Source organism: Perissodus microlepis, chromosome 13 (genome assembly GCF_051167445.1).
Source record: "Perissodus microlepis isolate ML-2025 ecotype Zambia chromosome 13, ASM5116744v1, whole genome shotgun sequence".
In the NCBI taxonomy this organism is placed as follows: domain Eukaryota; kingdom Metazoa; phylum Chordata; class Actinopteri; order Cichliformes; family Cichlidae; genus Perissodus; species Perissodus microlepis.
The window spans coordinates 17,203,357-17,221,129 of NC_140473.1; the positions used below are offsets into that span (position 1 = coordinate 17,203,357).

At 43.2% G+C, this 17,773-nt stretch overlaps 1 protein-coding gene across 6 annotated transcripts in view; it reads left to right on the plus strand.

Moving 5' to 3' along the window:
- dlg5a (discs, large homolog 5a (Drosophila)) overlaps window positions 1–17,773 on the plus strand; it is a 41,883-nt gene that overhangs the window by 2,013 nt on the left and 22,097 nt on the right. For all 6 annotated transcript variants that reach the window (XM_084947850.1, XM_084947854.1, XM_084947851.1 and 3 more), the window contains exons 2-6: window positions 12,967–13,035; window positions 14,252–14,426; window positions 14,965–15,108; window positions 15,890–16,073; window positions 17,454–17,713. In XM_084947850.1, the coding sequence (XP_084803976.1) occupies window positions 12,967–13,035; window positions 14,252–14,426; window positions 14,965–15,108; window positions 15,890–16,073; window positions 17,454–17,713 (832 nt within the window). The remainder of the gene's footprint in view (window positions 1–12,966; window positions 13,036–14,251; window positions 14,427–14,964; window positions 15,109–15,889; window positions 16,074–17,453; window positions 17,714–17,773) is intronic.

Sequence of the window (17,773 nt, forward strand, 5' to 3'; positions counted from 1 at the left end):
TTGTATTGACTGTTAATGCTGCAGAATAACACACCTGCTGACATGCTAAGAAACGCATTCACTGTGTTTCTGTGAGCAGCTGAGAGTCTGGTCTGGTCTGTTTGCTATTGGCAGTACTTGGCAGTCTGGATTTGTGTTTTTCTTCACTTGCTCACCTTTATAGATCATAACACCGGGCCTCAGAGCTGACCTGCCTTGTATTAGGAGAGTGCGAGCACAAATGGTGAGTCTGGCTTGTCAGCCTGTGGTTATTCAACAAAGGATTAGGGCCTGCTCTCCTCTCTCTGGTATAAATTCTCTCTGTGAGACGCGCTTTATCGTACTTCTACAGTCCTCTTTATTAGCTGTCACGCTTTTGACTCCCTCTGCTTTGACTCAAGTGTTGTGCTTCTCTTTAATGTGCTCTTTATTATCTTTTAATATAGTAATTCGGATGATGCGATTACCATGTTTTAGCCATACTTGCAAGAGACTGAAGACAAGCTGCTCACGGAGCACCTTCAGGCAAAGAATCTGGTAGAAAAAGCACATATGGATGAAATCCTCAAAGCTGCGGTGTATCTGTGAACAATGCAGGGTGTGTGAAAAGAGGGAATATGAGTGTGATGAGTCTTGCTGATAGCAACCTGCTCTCAACTTGTTCTCCTCTCAGGCTGCCTGCCTGCTTTTGTTCTCAGATGAGCCTCCTGTGCCAGCTGAGCCTCGATACACACACACACACACACACACACACACACACACACACACACACACACACACACACACACACACACACACACACACACACACACACACACACACACGAAATCATCCAAAGAAGCATCCTCAGCCCAAAGGAAAAACATACAGATGCACGCATAAGTACTGTATTCTTTAAAGCTCGGGCTCTGTAAATTATAAGTGTTTCAGTGGCAACCTGCAGCACATTTGCTGTAGAGAACACGCAAACACATTCATTATTTAGCCTGTTTTTGCCCATCTGTGTGCTGGGGGGACCAAGTCTGGCTTCCTGATTTTTGACAACATTTTTACCTCTCATTAAACGGCAAAGATTCCCTTAGAATATTGTTTTGGCTTTTAAATGAAACCGAATGAATTTCATAAATTCATTCAATGGCAACAATCATGCTGTTTTGTTTTGTTTTTTGTGCCTTATTTTGCATTATACCAACAGTGACGTACCTAAAGAAAAGTGTAGTAGAAAAGATGAAAGAAAAGTGTAGTAGAAAAGATGTACCTGCACCCCCTGACAGTGATTTAAACACACTGCAAGAGGAGGGTAACACAAATCTCCTGACAGGATGCAACATCCACAATCTTCTTCTGCTGTCTGTTTGCCTTTTCTTTCAGTGGTTTTGGTTTTTGTTCCTTTATTGTCCTTTTCCGAGTCACAATCTATTTCCTTTAACTTTCGCTTTCTATGACCCATTATATTTCTTTCCCCCACTGAGTGGTTTCATTTCTCTGCACACTTAAATAAAAGGACGCGTCAGAAAGACAGAGGAGGGTGATAGAAAGAGGGAGTAAGAGAGCGGGAGACAACAGACCTTTTGTTGACAAGTTGAGCAGGCTCAAAGTGCCCAGTCAGCAGCTTGTTCTGTGTACAGCAGCCTAGGACATAGGCCAGTGTTATTGGAGGGGGAGTTTCTGTCCCACTCCATAAAACACAGTGGACAGACAGAGTGAGTTATGACCCCAACTCTCGTGTCATGGCAACTGGCCTTAAATATCTCCCATGGTCCGGACCTGACCTCACTTTCTCCGTCAGTCTCTGTCAGTGTCTGTCACTCTGTGACGCGCACTGCCACTTACCTTGTCACTGCACTCTCTTTTCCTTCACCAACCGGTGTGCTTCAGTCTGTTGTGTTCTACTTGCGCAGAGAAGGGCATCAGTTCAGCTCCTTTTAGTTTCTGCTTAGTGTGACTGATATTTGAGCAGGTTCCACATACATTTTATGAGTGCAGGCGTGCATATTTATAAGTGCAGCGTTTACTCAGAATGTGGTGGTGCAGAATGGGCCAATTGCAGCGTTCTGTCCTCTGTTCCCTGTGTCAGACTACGTCAGTTGGAATTTAACTTGTATCCATAATATTAGAACTGCTTACGTAGATGACTTTCATCTTGTCACTGCACTTCCTTGGATGTCATTAACATACCTAAAGCCTAGATTATTCATGCTCGTCTAAGTCTGCTAGGGTCTGAGTGACATAATTTTTGCATCAGTCCATGCGAAAGTCTGTGTGCCTGCCTGTTTTTTGTGACTGTGTGGACTTGTCTGCAGAGAATCTCCATTACAATGCAACAAGTACGCATGTGCCCCAGGCAGTGGGCTTCAAGTGGATTTCAAAGAAGCATAACAGGAACAGCTTCTTGGCCATCAGGTCTTGGGTTGATACTCAAAAAACATAATGTATTAGATGTTTCTTGTGACTTTTCTAGAAAGTAATGTAGCACTTTTCTTAATGGAAATGGTTTGTTACACTACACTACTGACCTGATGTGCATTGTCACATAAATACAGCTAACAATATAAACCTTGGGCTACAGACCAGCACATCGACATCCACATCTTTAATTTAATGTTTAGGTAGGAACACAAAACTGACAAAAAACCCCCCAAAAGGCTAAAGTGACTTTAAATGGGGGCCATATTACTACAAGCCTGACCGCTCATCGCTGCCTTTTTTACCTGCTGAAGATCAGGCTCTGGCTGCTGGTTTGGGGTTGACATACAGTTAACTTTAACAACTTTAACATTACTTGGGGTTCTTAGCATGCGAACGCAAAGCTAGCGATCTGTGCGGATGCTTGCAAAGAGACGATGTTGTGCTAGCAGCCTAATGTTTCTGTTCTGGACACTCTTATCTTATTGTTATACTCTTATCTTTTCACGCAGTAAAAATAAGTGTCTATTCTCCTCTGTGCACACAAACTAATGTCAGCTGATTGTAAATGTGCAGGAAGAAAAAAGCATCCTTTTTTTTCTATCTGCTCGTGATGCAAATAACTGAAGAGCCTCAGTAACGCACGTCACAAAATAACAACATAATTGTAACTGTTTTGTTATTACCGAAGTTGATGCAGGAAATTGTTACGGTGTAACTGAAAAATGTCATGTGATTACAGTAACAAGTTACTTTGGAACATGTTACACAGTATAATCGAGGCTTAACTGTTAATTAGATTTGATAATCAGCTGTCGTGAAACATTTTTTTTTTTTTAAATTTTAAATAAGATGAAGACTTTAAATTGCTGTGTATCCGTATAACCATCAAGACAGGATGCCTCGTACTTTTAAGGACATTAATAGTGTGCCACTGACATTAGTGTTGGAACATTTGGCCAATTAATCTTCTAATCATTCAACAGAAAATAATGAAATCATTAGTTTCGGGGCCTTAGTTGAGTTGTAATTACCAGTTTTAATGGTATAGGGTTTCTTGTCAGTATTAACTCAATAAATCCATCTAATCAAAGCCAGAGATGCACAGTAATGAGTCTGACCTCACCTCTTCCTTTGGGTCAGTGGTGTTGTTCCAATTTAATTCTATTGATTTCTAACAGGGTAAAATGTGTATTTTTTTTTTTCCGCTTTTACTAGCATTAATATCTGATGGTGGGCTTATTGACACTCTGAATGCGAGATCAACAGCCAGGAGGCAGTATAGTGGAACAGAACTACATTACCATTTTACACATGTTTCTTCACTTCTTAATTACCCCACAAAGTGGAGGAAATGCCAGAATATAAATGTTTACCAGCATCGTGAAGTCATGGAAATGAATAGCTTCTCTCTTTGTTTAACCATCCTTACCCCCATTCTGTCTTTGTTGTGCTGTATTTTCTCTCTGTTTATATTTTTCTTCCACCTACTCTGTTTCCATTGTGGCGTCTTATCTTTCTCTCCGTCAGCTTGTATTGTCTCTTTCTTTTGTCATGTGATCTTGGGTCAAACCTAACCTATAATATAGGGGTGCAACGATACACAAAATTCACGGTTCGATACTTTGGTGTCACGGTTCGATATTTTTTCGATACAAAAAAAAAATGTTCATGCCTTTTTCATTTATAATTTATTAAAATTATAAATATATATTTTAACTCAAAAGTAAAGTTTTTAAATTTAATGTTGCTGAAACAACAAAATTAAAAAAAAATAAATCTATCTAATTGAGAAATCACTCATCTTTGGAAAAGAGAGTTTATTACAGAGAAATGGCTCTTTCCAAAATAAAAGCTATACTATACGCTTCTTCTGGGGTATACTCTCAGCAGCATATTAAACATATCAGGTTCCCATAAGGAGAATCATGTGCTAACGGCTGTCTAAATGACTCGGGTAAAGTTTGTAGCATGCGTGCTTGTTGTTTTTGTCTGCTTCCACTTGTCTTTGCACTAGGATGATGTCGGTGTAAATGTGCAGTCATATTCGTTGTGTTCCCACTATTGCTGTCAGCGTTAATCTCGTTAAAATGACATTAACGCGGACGTTGGTTACTGGCCTGGTAGCCTGGCTGCCCCTGGGAGGGTCCGGGACGGGCGTGGAGGCTTAGGGGTCTGGGGGTGCTCCGCCCCCCGGTCTGGGGTGCTGGCCGGGCCTTGGGGGCTTGGGTCCTGGCTGTTGTGTCGCCGGAGCAGTGGGCGGGTGGGTGCAGGGGGGCTCAGCCCCAGTGCAGGGGACCTCTGGTGCATCGGCCCAACTAGGGGGCTCTCTAACTGGTGGGGAGGTTGTTATATCTTTGCAGGTGGTCTCCTCACTACAGGAGCTCACTCTGCAGGTGGGGGGAGAGAAATAGGAGAGGGGGAGAATGAACTCAACCTGGGTGTCTATTGTCTTGTGTAGTTTGGGAGATGATTGGATGATGGGGTGGGTGCAGTTTTCTCTGGGGTGGAGTCGGGTGGGCTGCCCCGGACTCTGTGGGGCTGGGCGGTGCTGCTGCTGCGGGCCCCGGTCCGGATGGGCCTGGGCCCCCTTGCCCTGGTGGGTTCCAGAGCGTGGGGGTGCCTACTGGGGTCAGCGGGGGAGCTGGCCCCAGGGAGGGGCCGCTTGCCCCTCCCTTTCTTCCCTCCCCATCCTCAGCTGCCTCCCTATTCACGCTCTACCACACCCACCCACACACGCAGGGCTTGGGGTGCAGGTATGTCACCAGGGTGCAGGGGAGGCACTCCCCCTCTGTCCCCTTCTGGCCGCCTGTGCCTCAATTTTATTCTGCAACCTAGCCATCCACATTACTCACACTCTCACATAACGCATACATATAGGGCCTTGGGGGTGGGCACGTTTTACAGCATCCAGAGGATGGTCGTTGTACTCCAACCCACCTCTGGCGCTGGTGCCCTACCCTCAATTTTAAATGCATTTAGACACTAAGGGTTTTCGGGAGGAGCCGTGCTGCTCTCTGAGAGGAAGCTAGTACCATGCTCTCCTGAGTTTTAAATGCACTTTAGAACGGCACACAGCAACACTACATATGAGCGGGCATAGGGAGGTTTGAGGTCTTCACTCACCCCGGTTCTGTTGGCCGTCAGGGCTGGGAGGAGGTGCTGGCCGTCAGACTGGGGTCTGGGATGCGGGGCCTCCCTGCTACTGCAGATAAGGAGGTGGTCCGCTTGCCTCCACCCCAGAGAGAAGGGTTACATCTCCTGGGTCTAGGTGCGGCTTGCCCCTCTGAGGGCGGGGGTACCTGGACCTGGGATATAGAGTATGTTTGGGGAGTGCGACTGTCTGTGCAGTGTCTATTTGTGTCTGTCTACACGTTGGGTGAGTGCCGAGTATTTGGTTGTGCATATGGGGGTGGGAATGCACGTCTGTGTCCGCGTGCGCCTGTTCGTCTGTGTCTATATGTCAGGTTGGGTTTTAGACTCAACCTCTCTGGGTACATCTCAGGCCCTCTAAAGTACGGAGGCCTATCTCCCCTCACCACACTCCCTGCCGGTGGCTGATGCCCTCAGACGTTGGTGTGTTGGTGGTCCTTGTCGTCTGGGGCTGGGCGCTCATGCATGTACCAGCTCACTCCTGTGGCCGATTGGCGGGGCCGGGCGCCTGTGGCCCGGCTGGGCTCCTTCCGGGGGGTGGGATGCCCTCAGGCCTCTGGCCTCTGGGCCTGAAGTTCGGTCCTCTCTGGCACAGCTGGCTGCCGGCAGAGCCCGCGGGCACGCCACTGCAACCCCCTCTGGCCTCTGCTCCGTAGCTGCGGGGTGACCTCTCCTTTGGGGCTCTACTCAGCTCTTCCCAGGAGGGTGGCACGGTTCCCCCCCCCTTTGGTGGTCCTCCTCGGGTCCTTGTACTCTGGGGCCTCTGGATATCTGGGGCCTGGATCTCCTCCATACCTGCTTCATACCCTGGTGGACGGGGCTATGGCTCCCCACACTCCCTAGCAGATCGTTACATGGAGAAACCTTTGGAATACAAGCATGCTGATCCACACAGGTATGCACACGGGTGTTCACAGACGCGGACTACACCTTTCTTGGCTGCTGCCTCAAAGCACATTGTGCGCTGTCTATCTTGCGTGCTGCACAATATCGTTTATTATTTAGTATCTACTGTTATCTACTGCTAGCTAGTTTATTGTGATGGTGCTGTTTTTTTATTATGTTGCTCTTTGTTGTTTGCTTTCTCTTCTGTTTTTTTTCTCCATACAGGTGATCCAGGTGTTTTGTTTTGTTTGTTTGTTTGTTTGTTTTTTCCTTTCTTCCCCCCTTCTCACCGTCTCTTCTCCCCTTTGGCTTTCTTTCTCTCCCTCTCTTTCTTTCATTCTTTCTCCCTGTCCTATCCCCCAGTCATGTCTGTCCCGTTTGTAGCAACCGAAAATAAAATAAATTCATAATTATAATAAAAGTCAATCAAATGGACCAATATGGCAAGGCCATGATGATCCACTTGGTAAAATAAATCCGCTTGGCATCTTTCTTGGCCTTAAGACAACAATTCTGATGGCTAAAGATCCAAACGGGACACAAAAAAAGAAAAAAAAAAAAAAATGACATTAACGCCATAACGCGGCAAATCTCCGTTAACAAGTTACCGCGGATCGCCCCGTGCTTGGGGCTGGACGGTGTCAACACGTTAACAAGCTAACTGCGCTAACGCACTAGTTCCCACAAACTGAGCATTGCGTGGCACATCCGACATACTGTTTTACTTTTGTCCATGGCACACTTACCATCAGGGTCACGCTTCACATGAAAACCAAGATAGTTCCAAACGCCAGATCTGAATGAGGGTGGGGGAGGTTCAATTTCGGGTAGCGTTGAGGTAGTTGCCATGTTGCAACGAGCTTAGGTTCTGTCTTGCTAGCTTGCGCAGCGCTCAGTGGATCTGCACTCGACAGTGCAGCCTAGGCGGAGTAGTCGAACGCAGATCCACTGAGCGCTCAACACAGACGGCATCGTCAGAAAAAAAGTTGATAAAATAAATAAAAAATGTTGTATTGTTCGATATGCGTACCGAACCGAAAGCACTGTATCGAACGGTTCAATATTGATACGAGTATCGTTGCACCCCTACTATAATAATCATGATAGTAATCATTATTGCATGTGGGTCTGCCTCTTATTGAAGATTAGATAAGACTAAAGTGTTATGCATAGTACGGAGCCCCGCAGGGGACATGGGAGAAAAAAAAAATTAAGATGGACTTTTGCGAGATCTCGCAAAACTCTTGCGAGATCCCGAGTTTGTTTTGCGAGATCTCGCAAAACTCTTGCGAGATCTCGCAAAAGTCCGTCTTAATTTTTTTTTCTCCCATGTCCCCTGCGGGGCTCCGTAGCATAGTCGTGGTTAGTTGGTGATTTGTTATTTTACTTTAGATCAATTAGTGCATATGCTTTTAATATCAGAAGAACGAAGGCGACAGAACGTTTGAGGATTGGTTTGTGCTTGTTAATAATTCCACTGCATTAGGGCTCTGCACATGTAAGGAAACCTGAGAAAACACTTATATCAGCAGCTACATAGATTATTTGGGGGGAGTGGGGAGTTTTTTATTATTTAGATACCTCACCAGGCTTTAGCAGAATTGCTTCACACAGAGAACTGCAGTATAGAATATTTGCTTTTCCTGCCCAGAATTGTTAAAGTCCTACCTACCACACCTGCAGGTCTGAAAAATGATTATATGTTCTTTTCTTCTCCTTTCTCTTGTTGACCTTTTAAGAAATGGTAGTTTGGCTTAATCACAGAGTTACCTCAACGCAAAATGAAAATGGTTTGTGAATCAACATGTGCTGCCCTGTGATTAAACGCGAAGGGAACATCACAAAGGTTGCTGAAATTACAGCAGTGGGGTTTTTCCATGCAAACTGGCTTTTTGGCAGTGTTTTGGCTTTTTCACTTGCTGAGGCATGTAACTGGTAGAGGGAGGTATGGTTTGGACTGATACTGACATTCACAGTACTTTTACTGATGCTGCTCTCCATATTTTGGGGTAAAATCTAGACAACAGCAGTGTCTGTAGCCTCTTTCAACTCAATGGCAAGCGCATCTGTTGTGTTTTTATTAATCACAGCTTCATAGCAAGCAGAAACGAGGATGTTTATAATTGTACCTCTGGGACCAAGTGCTATGCTAATTTTCCTACAATTCAAAATGTTAACAACCAGAGGAATAGAAAATTCATTATCTGTTGCTGTGAGGACAGCTCACACTAAATTCAAACTGACTTTGCAGAATATGCCTCATAGTAGAGCAGTAGTTGGAGCAGGATTACTGATGTCTTCCCAATATAAGTTACCTACTAGTTTGCAAATGGAGCTAATTACAAAACAATGTGTGTATGTACAGAAATTTATTGCCTTAGATCAGTGGCAGCATTCCTCTCAAACCTGTATCGGGCTCTTTCTGGCACCTTTTTTCTTTTTGACCCAACCCTTGGCATGAGTAAGCTGATCTAAAACAAATCATGCCTCATTTATGCTGAGCAAGGGTTCTTTGCATAAAGAAGCCACATTATGGTTTGCTCATAATAGGCTGGGATGGATGGCACTAGCGGTTTTTTTTTTTTTGGGGGGGAGGGTAATGTTTCAAACTGTTTGCAAGGATCCATGATTACTATAAGGTTACATTTGGGTGATCTTGCCATTTGCTTGGTGGTAAAACAGATTTAGTTTTGACTCATGCTAGAGGACAGACTCAAGGCTGAGTGGAAAAAGGTGGGTGGGTGGGCGTGCGTGCAGTGGAGTAATCCTTGCTCATGACATCGTCATGTTTGACAGATTCGTGTTTACGCTAATTGCACACTTTTTAAATCAGACGATCGATCCTTTACCCCAGTAGTAAGGCTGAGCTGGCTCATTTCCCAGAATTTTCCATGTGGTGTCAGTGCCTCACCAGAAGTTTGGCACACTACTTTCTGAAGCTCCCCGAGTAAGGATATTGAGGTTTGGACATAAGCGTGTGTATATCTGTGTACCAGTATCATGATATAATGGGGGGGGTTGTACACTGCTAATTTAAACAACATTGTCCTTATTGTGTGCGGAGACACGGCCAGCATTCGGAGGTCTAGCTTACCCAGCATAAATCATTCTTTCTGCTCTCTGGCTTAATGCTGACACATCCTTCAGCCTCAGTTAAGCACACTGTAAAATGAGTGGGTTGTTGTCAACCGTGTTATTAGTGTTGCTATTGTTTGCGCTTCTGTGGTTAAATGGCTGTAAAGCTAAGGATGGTGAAGGAGAAAGGGCACAGACTCTGCTAGCCTCAACTTTGTTTTAATCACTGTTGCTCGCTGACAGTGGCTAATAAAGAAAAGCGCACTGTATTATTTTTGGAATGCTAATGCTGCTGCTCTACCAAGTTGCCCCAAAATGTTTGTCTGTAGAGGGCTTTCAAATATCACAGTTGCCTTGCTTGCTTTAAATCAGAAGCAATGAGGCTTGTCAATGTGCTCTAAAAAAATAAGGGGTTTTGAAGCGGCAGCAGCAAGGAGCCCATCTCACTGATAATCATGTGTGTCTTTACTTTAGGGGGAAATGGTCTCATTGTCAGAATTTTCTGGAATTGATGAATAATTTAGTCTCAGCCACTGTAGAAGGCAGAGTTTGTCTCTTTCTTTGATTAAGGCTTTCCTCCAACTCTCATGCCGTCCTCTTTGACTATTCCTCTCATCCAGTTTCACTATGGCAACTTATGCCATCTCCTTTTATGTCCTTGAGAACATAATCTCGTTGTTTGAAGCAACTTTTGGTAGCTATCCCAATATTTATTTATTTATTTTTCATTTTTTGATTTTTAAAGGGAAGCAGATGGGCAAGTGGGGGAAGCGGAGCCCCTTAGGAATGGCAAGTACTCCCCTAACCTATTTAGGTGACTGTGACAGTCTTTTGTTACCATTGCGTCAGGTCTTCTACTAGATTTTATTCTCACCTCAGAATGCATCTCTTTTGTTGGTATTTGTTTACCCTGTAGACCATCGGTGGTTTATCGGTATATTGCTTCAGTTTTGAATTTGTGTGAAGTCAATGTATACTGGCATTGCCTGAAATATTATATTAAATATCAGTATTAGTAATCGTCAAGAATTTCAGTCTGTGCACCCCTGTGTATAATATCTCCTGATAAAACCTGTCATGTTTCTATTTATGAGGCTGAAAGTAATCTTTCAGGTCTCATCTGTCCTGTGTGCCTCCTATTGGCAGACGCAATCGGATTCTACCTCTGTAGAGCATCAGATCTATGCCGCCTTAATGGATGTCTGTTTTATTGATGCAGTGAACATGCTTACAAATGATTAGCCTCACTTGTTGTGGCTGGTGCTAATTGGTATCAGTGTCTAAAAGCTACAGGAAAACTCCAGTGCTGTTGACCCTTAGATCAACGGCTGGCTCATGCCAATCAGGTGTACAGTTGTTGGGGTGCTTATGGAGTTAACTGATTAAAATATACATATATATATATATATATATATATATATATATATACAATATTAAAGAGTTTTATGTTGATATTTTTTTTCTTCTTTTCCTTGATTTAGATGTTATTTAGAAAAAGGGCAGATAAATCACCTGCAGCTATGGTCTGACAGGCTGGGAGTCGAACCAGGGAGTCGAGTGCAAAAGGGAATTTTTACCTGTGCTGTATGTATCCTAACTACTCTATTAGATTGCCCCAAGAAGCTAGATTTTTAAGATCTTTTTTTGTCCTAAAAACAGCACAAATTGAGGGTTTTGTTCCGTTCAGTATTTTATTTTTATTTTTTCAAGGTTTAGAGCTGACATTACCTCCCATTGGCTCATGAGTTTTATTATAAAACCCTAACCGTCATGTACTGGGTTCAAGAAGTCAGTAGTTGCTTTTGGTTGCTTTTAGTTGCCTCTTCGGAAATGCACATGAGCCTTTTGCATAGCTGGGTTGTAGAGAATTAATGCTGTGCAACCCCACAGTGGTGCTCATTGTGTCTGATGGAACAATATGAAATCAAAGCCGTGTGCTCCGAGCACTTCACGGAGTAAAAGTGTTGAGCATCGGGGAACGTCAGAACAGATTAAAAGCCTTTCCGCCCTGCTTCTCTCTATTTTCACAGTCTCTCTCCTTACTTCTCTCCCTCCTTATCGCCTGTGCAACTTTAGTTAGGCTATCTCCTTTTATCTGTTCTGCTCTGTTCCATGCCTTCTTCATGTTTCTCCTTTTGCACCCCTCCCTCCCTCCTCTGTCTGCGGGGCCTAAGATGGAGTGGCTCAGTCGCACAGAGCTCATAGTTAATTAGGCTTGGCCTTGTCACACATTGAGGGCTGGAGCCAGAGCTGTAGCTAAACCCAGTGGGGAAGCAAGGACAGAGATGGAGGTCTAGAACTATTGGCGTCAATTGCTTGCTGCTGACAGCTACCAATCCCTTGTTCTCCTAAACCCTCTGTTTGGCTTTCATTTATCACATCAGATTAGTATTATCTCAGTTTCATTGTGCTTTTTTTTTTTTTTTTTTTAAATTAACTCTGCGTCATTCCCCCCCCCACTTTAACAGTGCAGACAGGACAAATTTAGTGTTGTAGACATGTGAAAATGCAAAACATTATCATTGGTTCCAGTTTCTCTAATACGAGTATTTTGTATGCTATATATCAATATTGTATTTAAAAAAAAACAAAACACTTCAGTCCCTAACTACATCAGCATCTATTTTACATATCAGATTAGAGATTGTGCAATTCATCACAAATACTAGTATTACAAAATTACACAAGTCTGAATGTTTATACAAGTGCAACTGTTTACTCAGTATGATATTTGCAAGATGACTGTTACACACAATGATCGTCTGAGTGTTTTTTTTCTGAAGATAACAATCTAGCATTTGGAAAGTAAAAACTTAATAGAAAAGTGGCTAGTTGGTGAATCTAAGAAAGCTGTAGAGGACGATGGATGATGCATTTTGCAATAAGTCAAAGATGTGTTTTTTAAGAAAAGGGCAGTTTGTGTTGCCAGCCATGTTTATGTTACCCTTTGGAGCAGGGACTCTGCATTATAATGGGGATCTGTAGAGTCTTTCCTATGGATTGTGGTAGCCTGTGTGAAATATCCCCTAGCTTAACGTTGTGCATAGCTATTCAGATAGAGAATCATTTTCTCTCTGCTGCTCTCTTTCTCTCTCTCTCCTACTCTCTCTATGTGCTTGACATAAAAAGAGAAAATCCCATTTCAGCCGTGACATTCTGCCTGTGTAGCAGAAACATACAGGGACTATACATCAAAGCAAGGCAGAGTGCACAGTGAGGGAACGGAGGTTTAATGACGACAGGGGTCTGGAGTGATAATATTAGAGCTGCTAAGGAGGAGAGTTGAAGTTATTATTCCAAGTATAAACCCAGTACCGCATTTATAATACAGCTGTGCAGGGAATATGAAGCTGGCTATGTAATATTCATTTCATTTGGCATTTTACCGGCAATTAATTCAGGCTCGTGTATAAGTGGTTCATCATTCTGTCGGTGCTGTAAGTCTGACCGCATCGCTTTTCTTGGCAGGTTCCACGTACAGCGTTCTCTCCACAATGCCCTCCGACTCAGAAAGCAGCAGTTCCCTCAGCAGTGTTGGTATGTATAACGACCCAAGAAGCCTTTTTAAGAAGTTATTTGTCATGTCAGGTCACACTGGTTCTGTATGATGCCCACAGTGCACTGTTGGGAAGCTGTTTACACTGATATTGGCGTAATTCCTGTAGCGTTACAGTGAAGGATCTAGCGGTTTTATTTCTCCTTTAAACCCACCATTGGGGCACTCGCCACACATCTCCCGTTCCTTAAGCCATGTTTTCCTTTCCCTAGGCTTGACAAAGGTCCAAATGACTCAGCTGTGTTACATAAACCTCCAAAAGGTCCAAAAAAATGACTCAAAGATGAACATAATCCCCAGATTTCCTGCCCTGGTTCATGTTTCAAGGAAAACAACCCAGAACGTGACTTGTAATGGTGTATATATGATTTATGAGACTCGATCTATGTGGCACCATGTCAGTGACACTCGGTTTAAAAAAAATAAAATAAAATCTGAAATATAAGAACATATTTTCCATAAAACAAGAATTATAAAAACAAGATTTCAGTGGATTTGTATTGCAGGCATTTATGTAGACATGTGGCTTAATTTGATTAAAGATAAATCTCTGGGGACCTTGTTAAGAAAATACCAGAGATACAGCACAAACCTTTCATTTTTTTTCTTTCCTTTTTTACATCTGACATTACAAAAGGTGTAGTCTTTTAAATCGAATGCAATTCCCACCAACTTTTATTGCACAGCGTCTTAGGAAAAACCTCTGGCATATTATAAAGGAATTTCTAAACAACCAGGTGCTGCCCTCACAGCTGGATGGGACTTTTTCTTCCTAATTCTAAAGTTGGGAGCACACTCTGACCAAGTATCTTTTCTGGATGGGTCATAATGTTTAAATTTGATGTTCTTTTGAAGCACAGAAAAGGGAATGCATTCAGTGACATCTGGACAGTTGTATGTCTGTTTCTTTCCAGGGTTGGAATTAACCATTGAGGGTGACACTGTGTGTAAACACGATCTGTGATCTTGCAGGAAATGACGTCTGTGTGTATTTGACAGAAATCTGTACATTTTCTTAATTTGGTCATAGAAAATCTATTATACCTGAAGAAATGAACAAAACTAGGAAGAAATCATTTTCACAATCCTACTCCTTCATGCTTTGTCTCTCGCTAAAGACTCTAAATTTACGAGATAAAACAATCCAGTGTGTGATAAATGGTCACGGGCTTCTCAGTAATGTGTTTACCGTTCCAGGTTCTCCTGTTAATGGTGAAGCATCCTCCCCACCCCCAGCTATCAATGACAACCGGCATTCCGGTGACAACTTGGACACCATCTTGCTGCAGCTCCGCCAGGTGACCAGGGAGCGGGATGAGCTTCGTAAGCGTCTGGCGTTGGCATCGCCTGGGACCACCTTCGACGACTGCAGGTGCAAATCTTGGCCTGTTTGCCAAGTTGTTGTTGTTGTTGTCACTGTTTCTTGTTACCTCCTGGTAACACTTTTTAATTTGCCTCATGACTATAAAAGTGTTGATATTCATGCCTCCCTTTTCTGCCTAAATGAAAGGCATCAAATCTGGGATTCATTGCTCTTTGAATCAGCAGAGCTCCACTGGTATTGTTTACTCTCTCTTGGCTGTCTTCAGTGCTGGCTGCCATGTTTAATAATTCTCACCTGTCTGGGAAAATGTTGACCTTGCCTTGCAGAGAGAGCACATTGACACTGACGGCTTAATAAAGTTTAATGTGCTCTAGAAACAAGATGTTTCCTTTGCAACACATGATACCAAGGCTAAAATGCCTATATGCACGCATAGTTTTAAAGTATTGTTATTAGGATTAAACATGCCAGTACTATGCATTTTTGTACAAAGAGAAGGTCAGCTCTTTTATCTGTGATGTGCTTGGGCACGCTATCATTCAAGGCTTGTGTAATAAAATTTTGGTTTGGTGCCTTTCTTCTTAAGGCCAAATTCCAAAGCCAGTCATGACTATGAGCGTCTAAAAAGTCAGTGCATTGGGGCCATGGCAGATCTGCAGTCTCTGAAGAACCAGCATACTAAAACACTCAAGAGGTGCGAGGAGGCTGTGAAGGAGGCTGACTTCTACCAGTAAGTCTTCCTTGCAACGAGTTTTGTCTTTCTTGTTGTTGGTGAAGGACTCTGTTGTCATATGTATCTCTGTTATGCAGTTTGTGCTTATCAGTTGCTTAGATTTCCATTTGGTATCAGTGGTAAGTGTTGTTCAGAACCGTTGTTAAAATGAAAAAATAAACAAGCTTGGGATGGGATTCTGCAATCTGCTGCTTTTCAGCATTGAAATAATCAAGTTTTATTGCGTTGTTTTGCTGCAGCTGTAACAAACACTTGCGTGGTGTTGTAGTTAACCCGACTGAAAGAACATCCCTCGGAGCTACAGTCGGCTTTCACGTTTAAAGGGAACTGGCACTACAACATAACAACGCGCATGGTTTTAAAAGCTTGGAAAATGGAGCCATTTATATGATTGAATCATTCAGCCTCATAGCTTGTGAGCCCAGCCAAAATTTCTGGAGCACAGAGGCAGAACATGTGTTTCAATATTTTTATATTTTCCACACACCTAGATTACTAAGCAAGTAAATTAATATAATTAATGATTGTGTGCTTTTACCTAATACGATTTAACAATACATTCACAACTTCTACTCTGAGTAAATGTTTTTTATCAATTTTATTCTCAATCAGTTTGAACTTTGGTTGCAAATTTTAGATGATGTAGAATAAATAATATTTTAGTTTTACATATTGCATGTACTTGCGTATCCTCTCTGTGTTTACCTAATCTAATCAAAGTTTGCTTTCTGCTGCGTATGTTTGCACGTCCATGTATGTTCACTCTTCCTCTTTCTAGCATGCTGCACAGCCGTGTCTTGGGCGACCAGGCACAGCTGAAGGAAGAGATGGAAACACTCAGGAGGGACAATGCCCAACTTGTCCGGGAGCACAACCACCTAAAACAGAACTGTGAGGAGCTCAAACGACTGCACAGTCAAGACCAGAAAGAGTTGGCGGACCTTCGGCTGCAGCAACAGCAGGTATAACGCGGTCACAGACGCACCGCTGTTGCTGTCCAGATGTTATATTAGAGATTGAGTGACATGGCACAGATGGTGGGCCTGCATATATAAAACCGAACTGCTTTTTCATGTAAATATTTGTTCCTTTACTAAGGCACCACATATTTGTAATCTTTCTGAAAGCATGTGAGGCTGGCGTGCTCATGCTCGTGCTGCAAGGTGTGAGCGGTAGCTCTCCTAAAGGACAGTCATTGGTTGTGCGATTTGGGTGTGCTGCTATAAACAGAAACTCAAGTGCAAGAGCACAGACGTAAAGGCCACAGTGTGACCAAACCTGTGCTTGGTGCTGTTGTTGACACGCACAGGATTGTACGCAGTGAATTAGTCACCAAGGGTCAGTTAACACAGTGTTCTACCTTAACATCCTGAGGCATTTAATGACAAACGTTTGTGCTAAATTACATGAGCTGTCCGTGCTTATGCTCTACTGACCATACATGACTCTGTATCTTTTTTTTTTCCTAAAAAAACCAGTGTATAAGAGAATGTGCACGTTGGAGATGGTGTTAGATGTGCTGGGAAAGCACGATTTCCCGGAAGTTCTTGCTTAGCGAGGAGACTATCTCAAAGTTGATAGTGATCAGATTTAAACAGGATTCAGTTCTTGCAATTCTAAGAGGCAGCCACAGATTTTTATTTTTTATCTTTTTGATCGCACCTCATATATTTTGGGATGTCAGGCAGTCTTTCCTCTTGTATTTTATGTACTGAATACTTTCTTCTAAGAGCACAAGGGGACAGTGACCCATATTGTGAAGTAGTGTCTTACACAGTACCCATGGGGACACTGCAGTAGTTGCAAGCACAGGGCAGCCAAGCAGAGGGAAATGCACACAGAGCATTTCTGAAAAGGGCACACACAGAAGAAAAGGGCTTGGCTTGGGCAAAGGGCACTCTGACCCAAACAACGTAACGATCACATTGGTGCATTTGCAGTGTGTGCTTTCGCAGAGGTCAATACAGCCTTCGGGTCACAGAAGCTCTTCTGGGAATCTGGAAGACTATATCAGCAAGACCTGCAGAAATGAAAGAGAATAAGTAGTGCAGTCTGAAGGGCACACTCTGTGCTTAAAACAGTTAAAGACAAATGACTGACCAGCACAGTTAACTAAGTACGTAACTGCAGTCCTAGAAATAAACTTGCCCTTATAAAATCTGTTTTGTTTTTGTTTGTTTTTTTTTGTTTTTTTTAAGTGGGCACAGATTATCTTGCACTTACACTCCTGTCCGCACATTAACGCCATCTGCTGCTAAGGTGGGGTACAACAAGTACATACAGGTTTGTGGTATTAACATTTTGACCAATACTAATTGCTTTGTATGCATTTTTGTTACCAGGTAATGAGCGAGAAGGGCTCATCAGAGGTATTAAATAAGCTGTACGACACTGCTATGGAGAAGTTGGAGGCTGTAAAGAAGGAGTATGATTCCCTGAGCAAGCGTTACAGTGAGAAGGTAGCTAACCACAACACAGACCTGAGCCGCCTGGAGCAAGCGGAGGAGGAGAACCGGAGGCTGCAGAAGCAGATGGATGCGTTGCTCAAACAGCGAGACTCAGCTATGCACTACCAGCAGCAGTACTCTACCTCAATGAGGAGGTGAAAGCATCATTACGTGACACAAAAAAGACACAAAAGGGTTAAATTAAATTGTCTGTT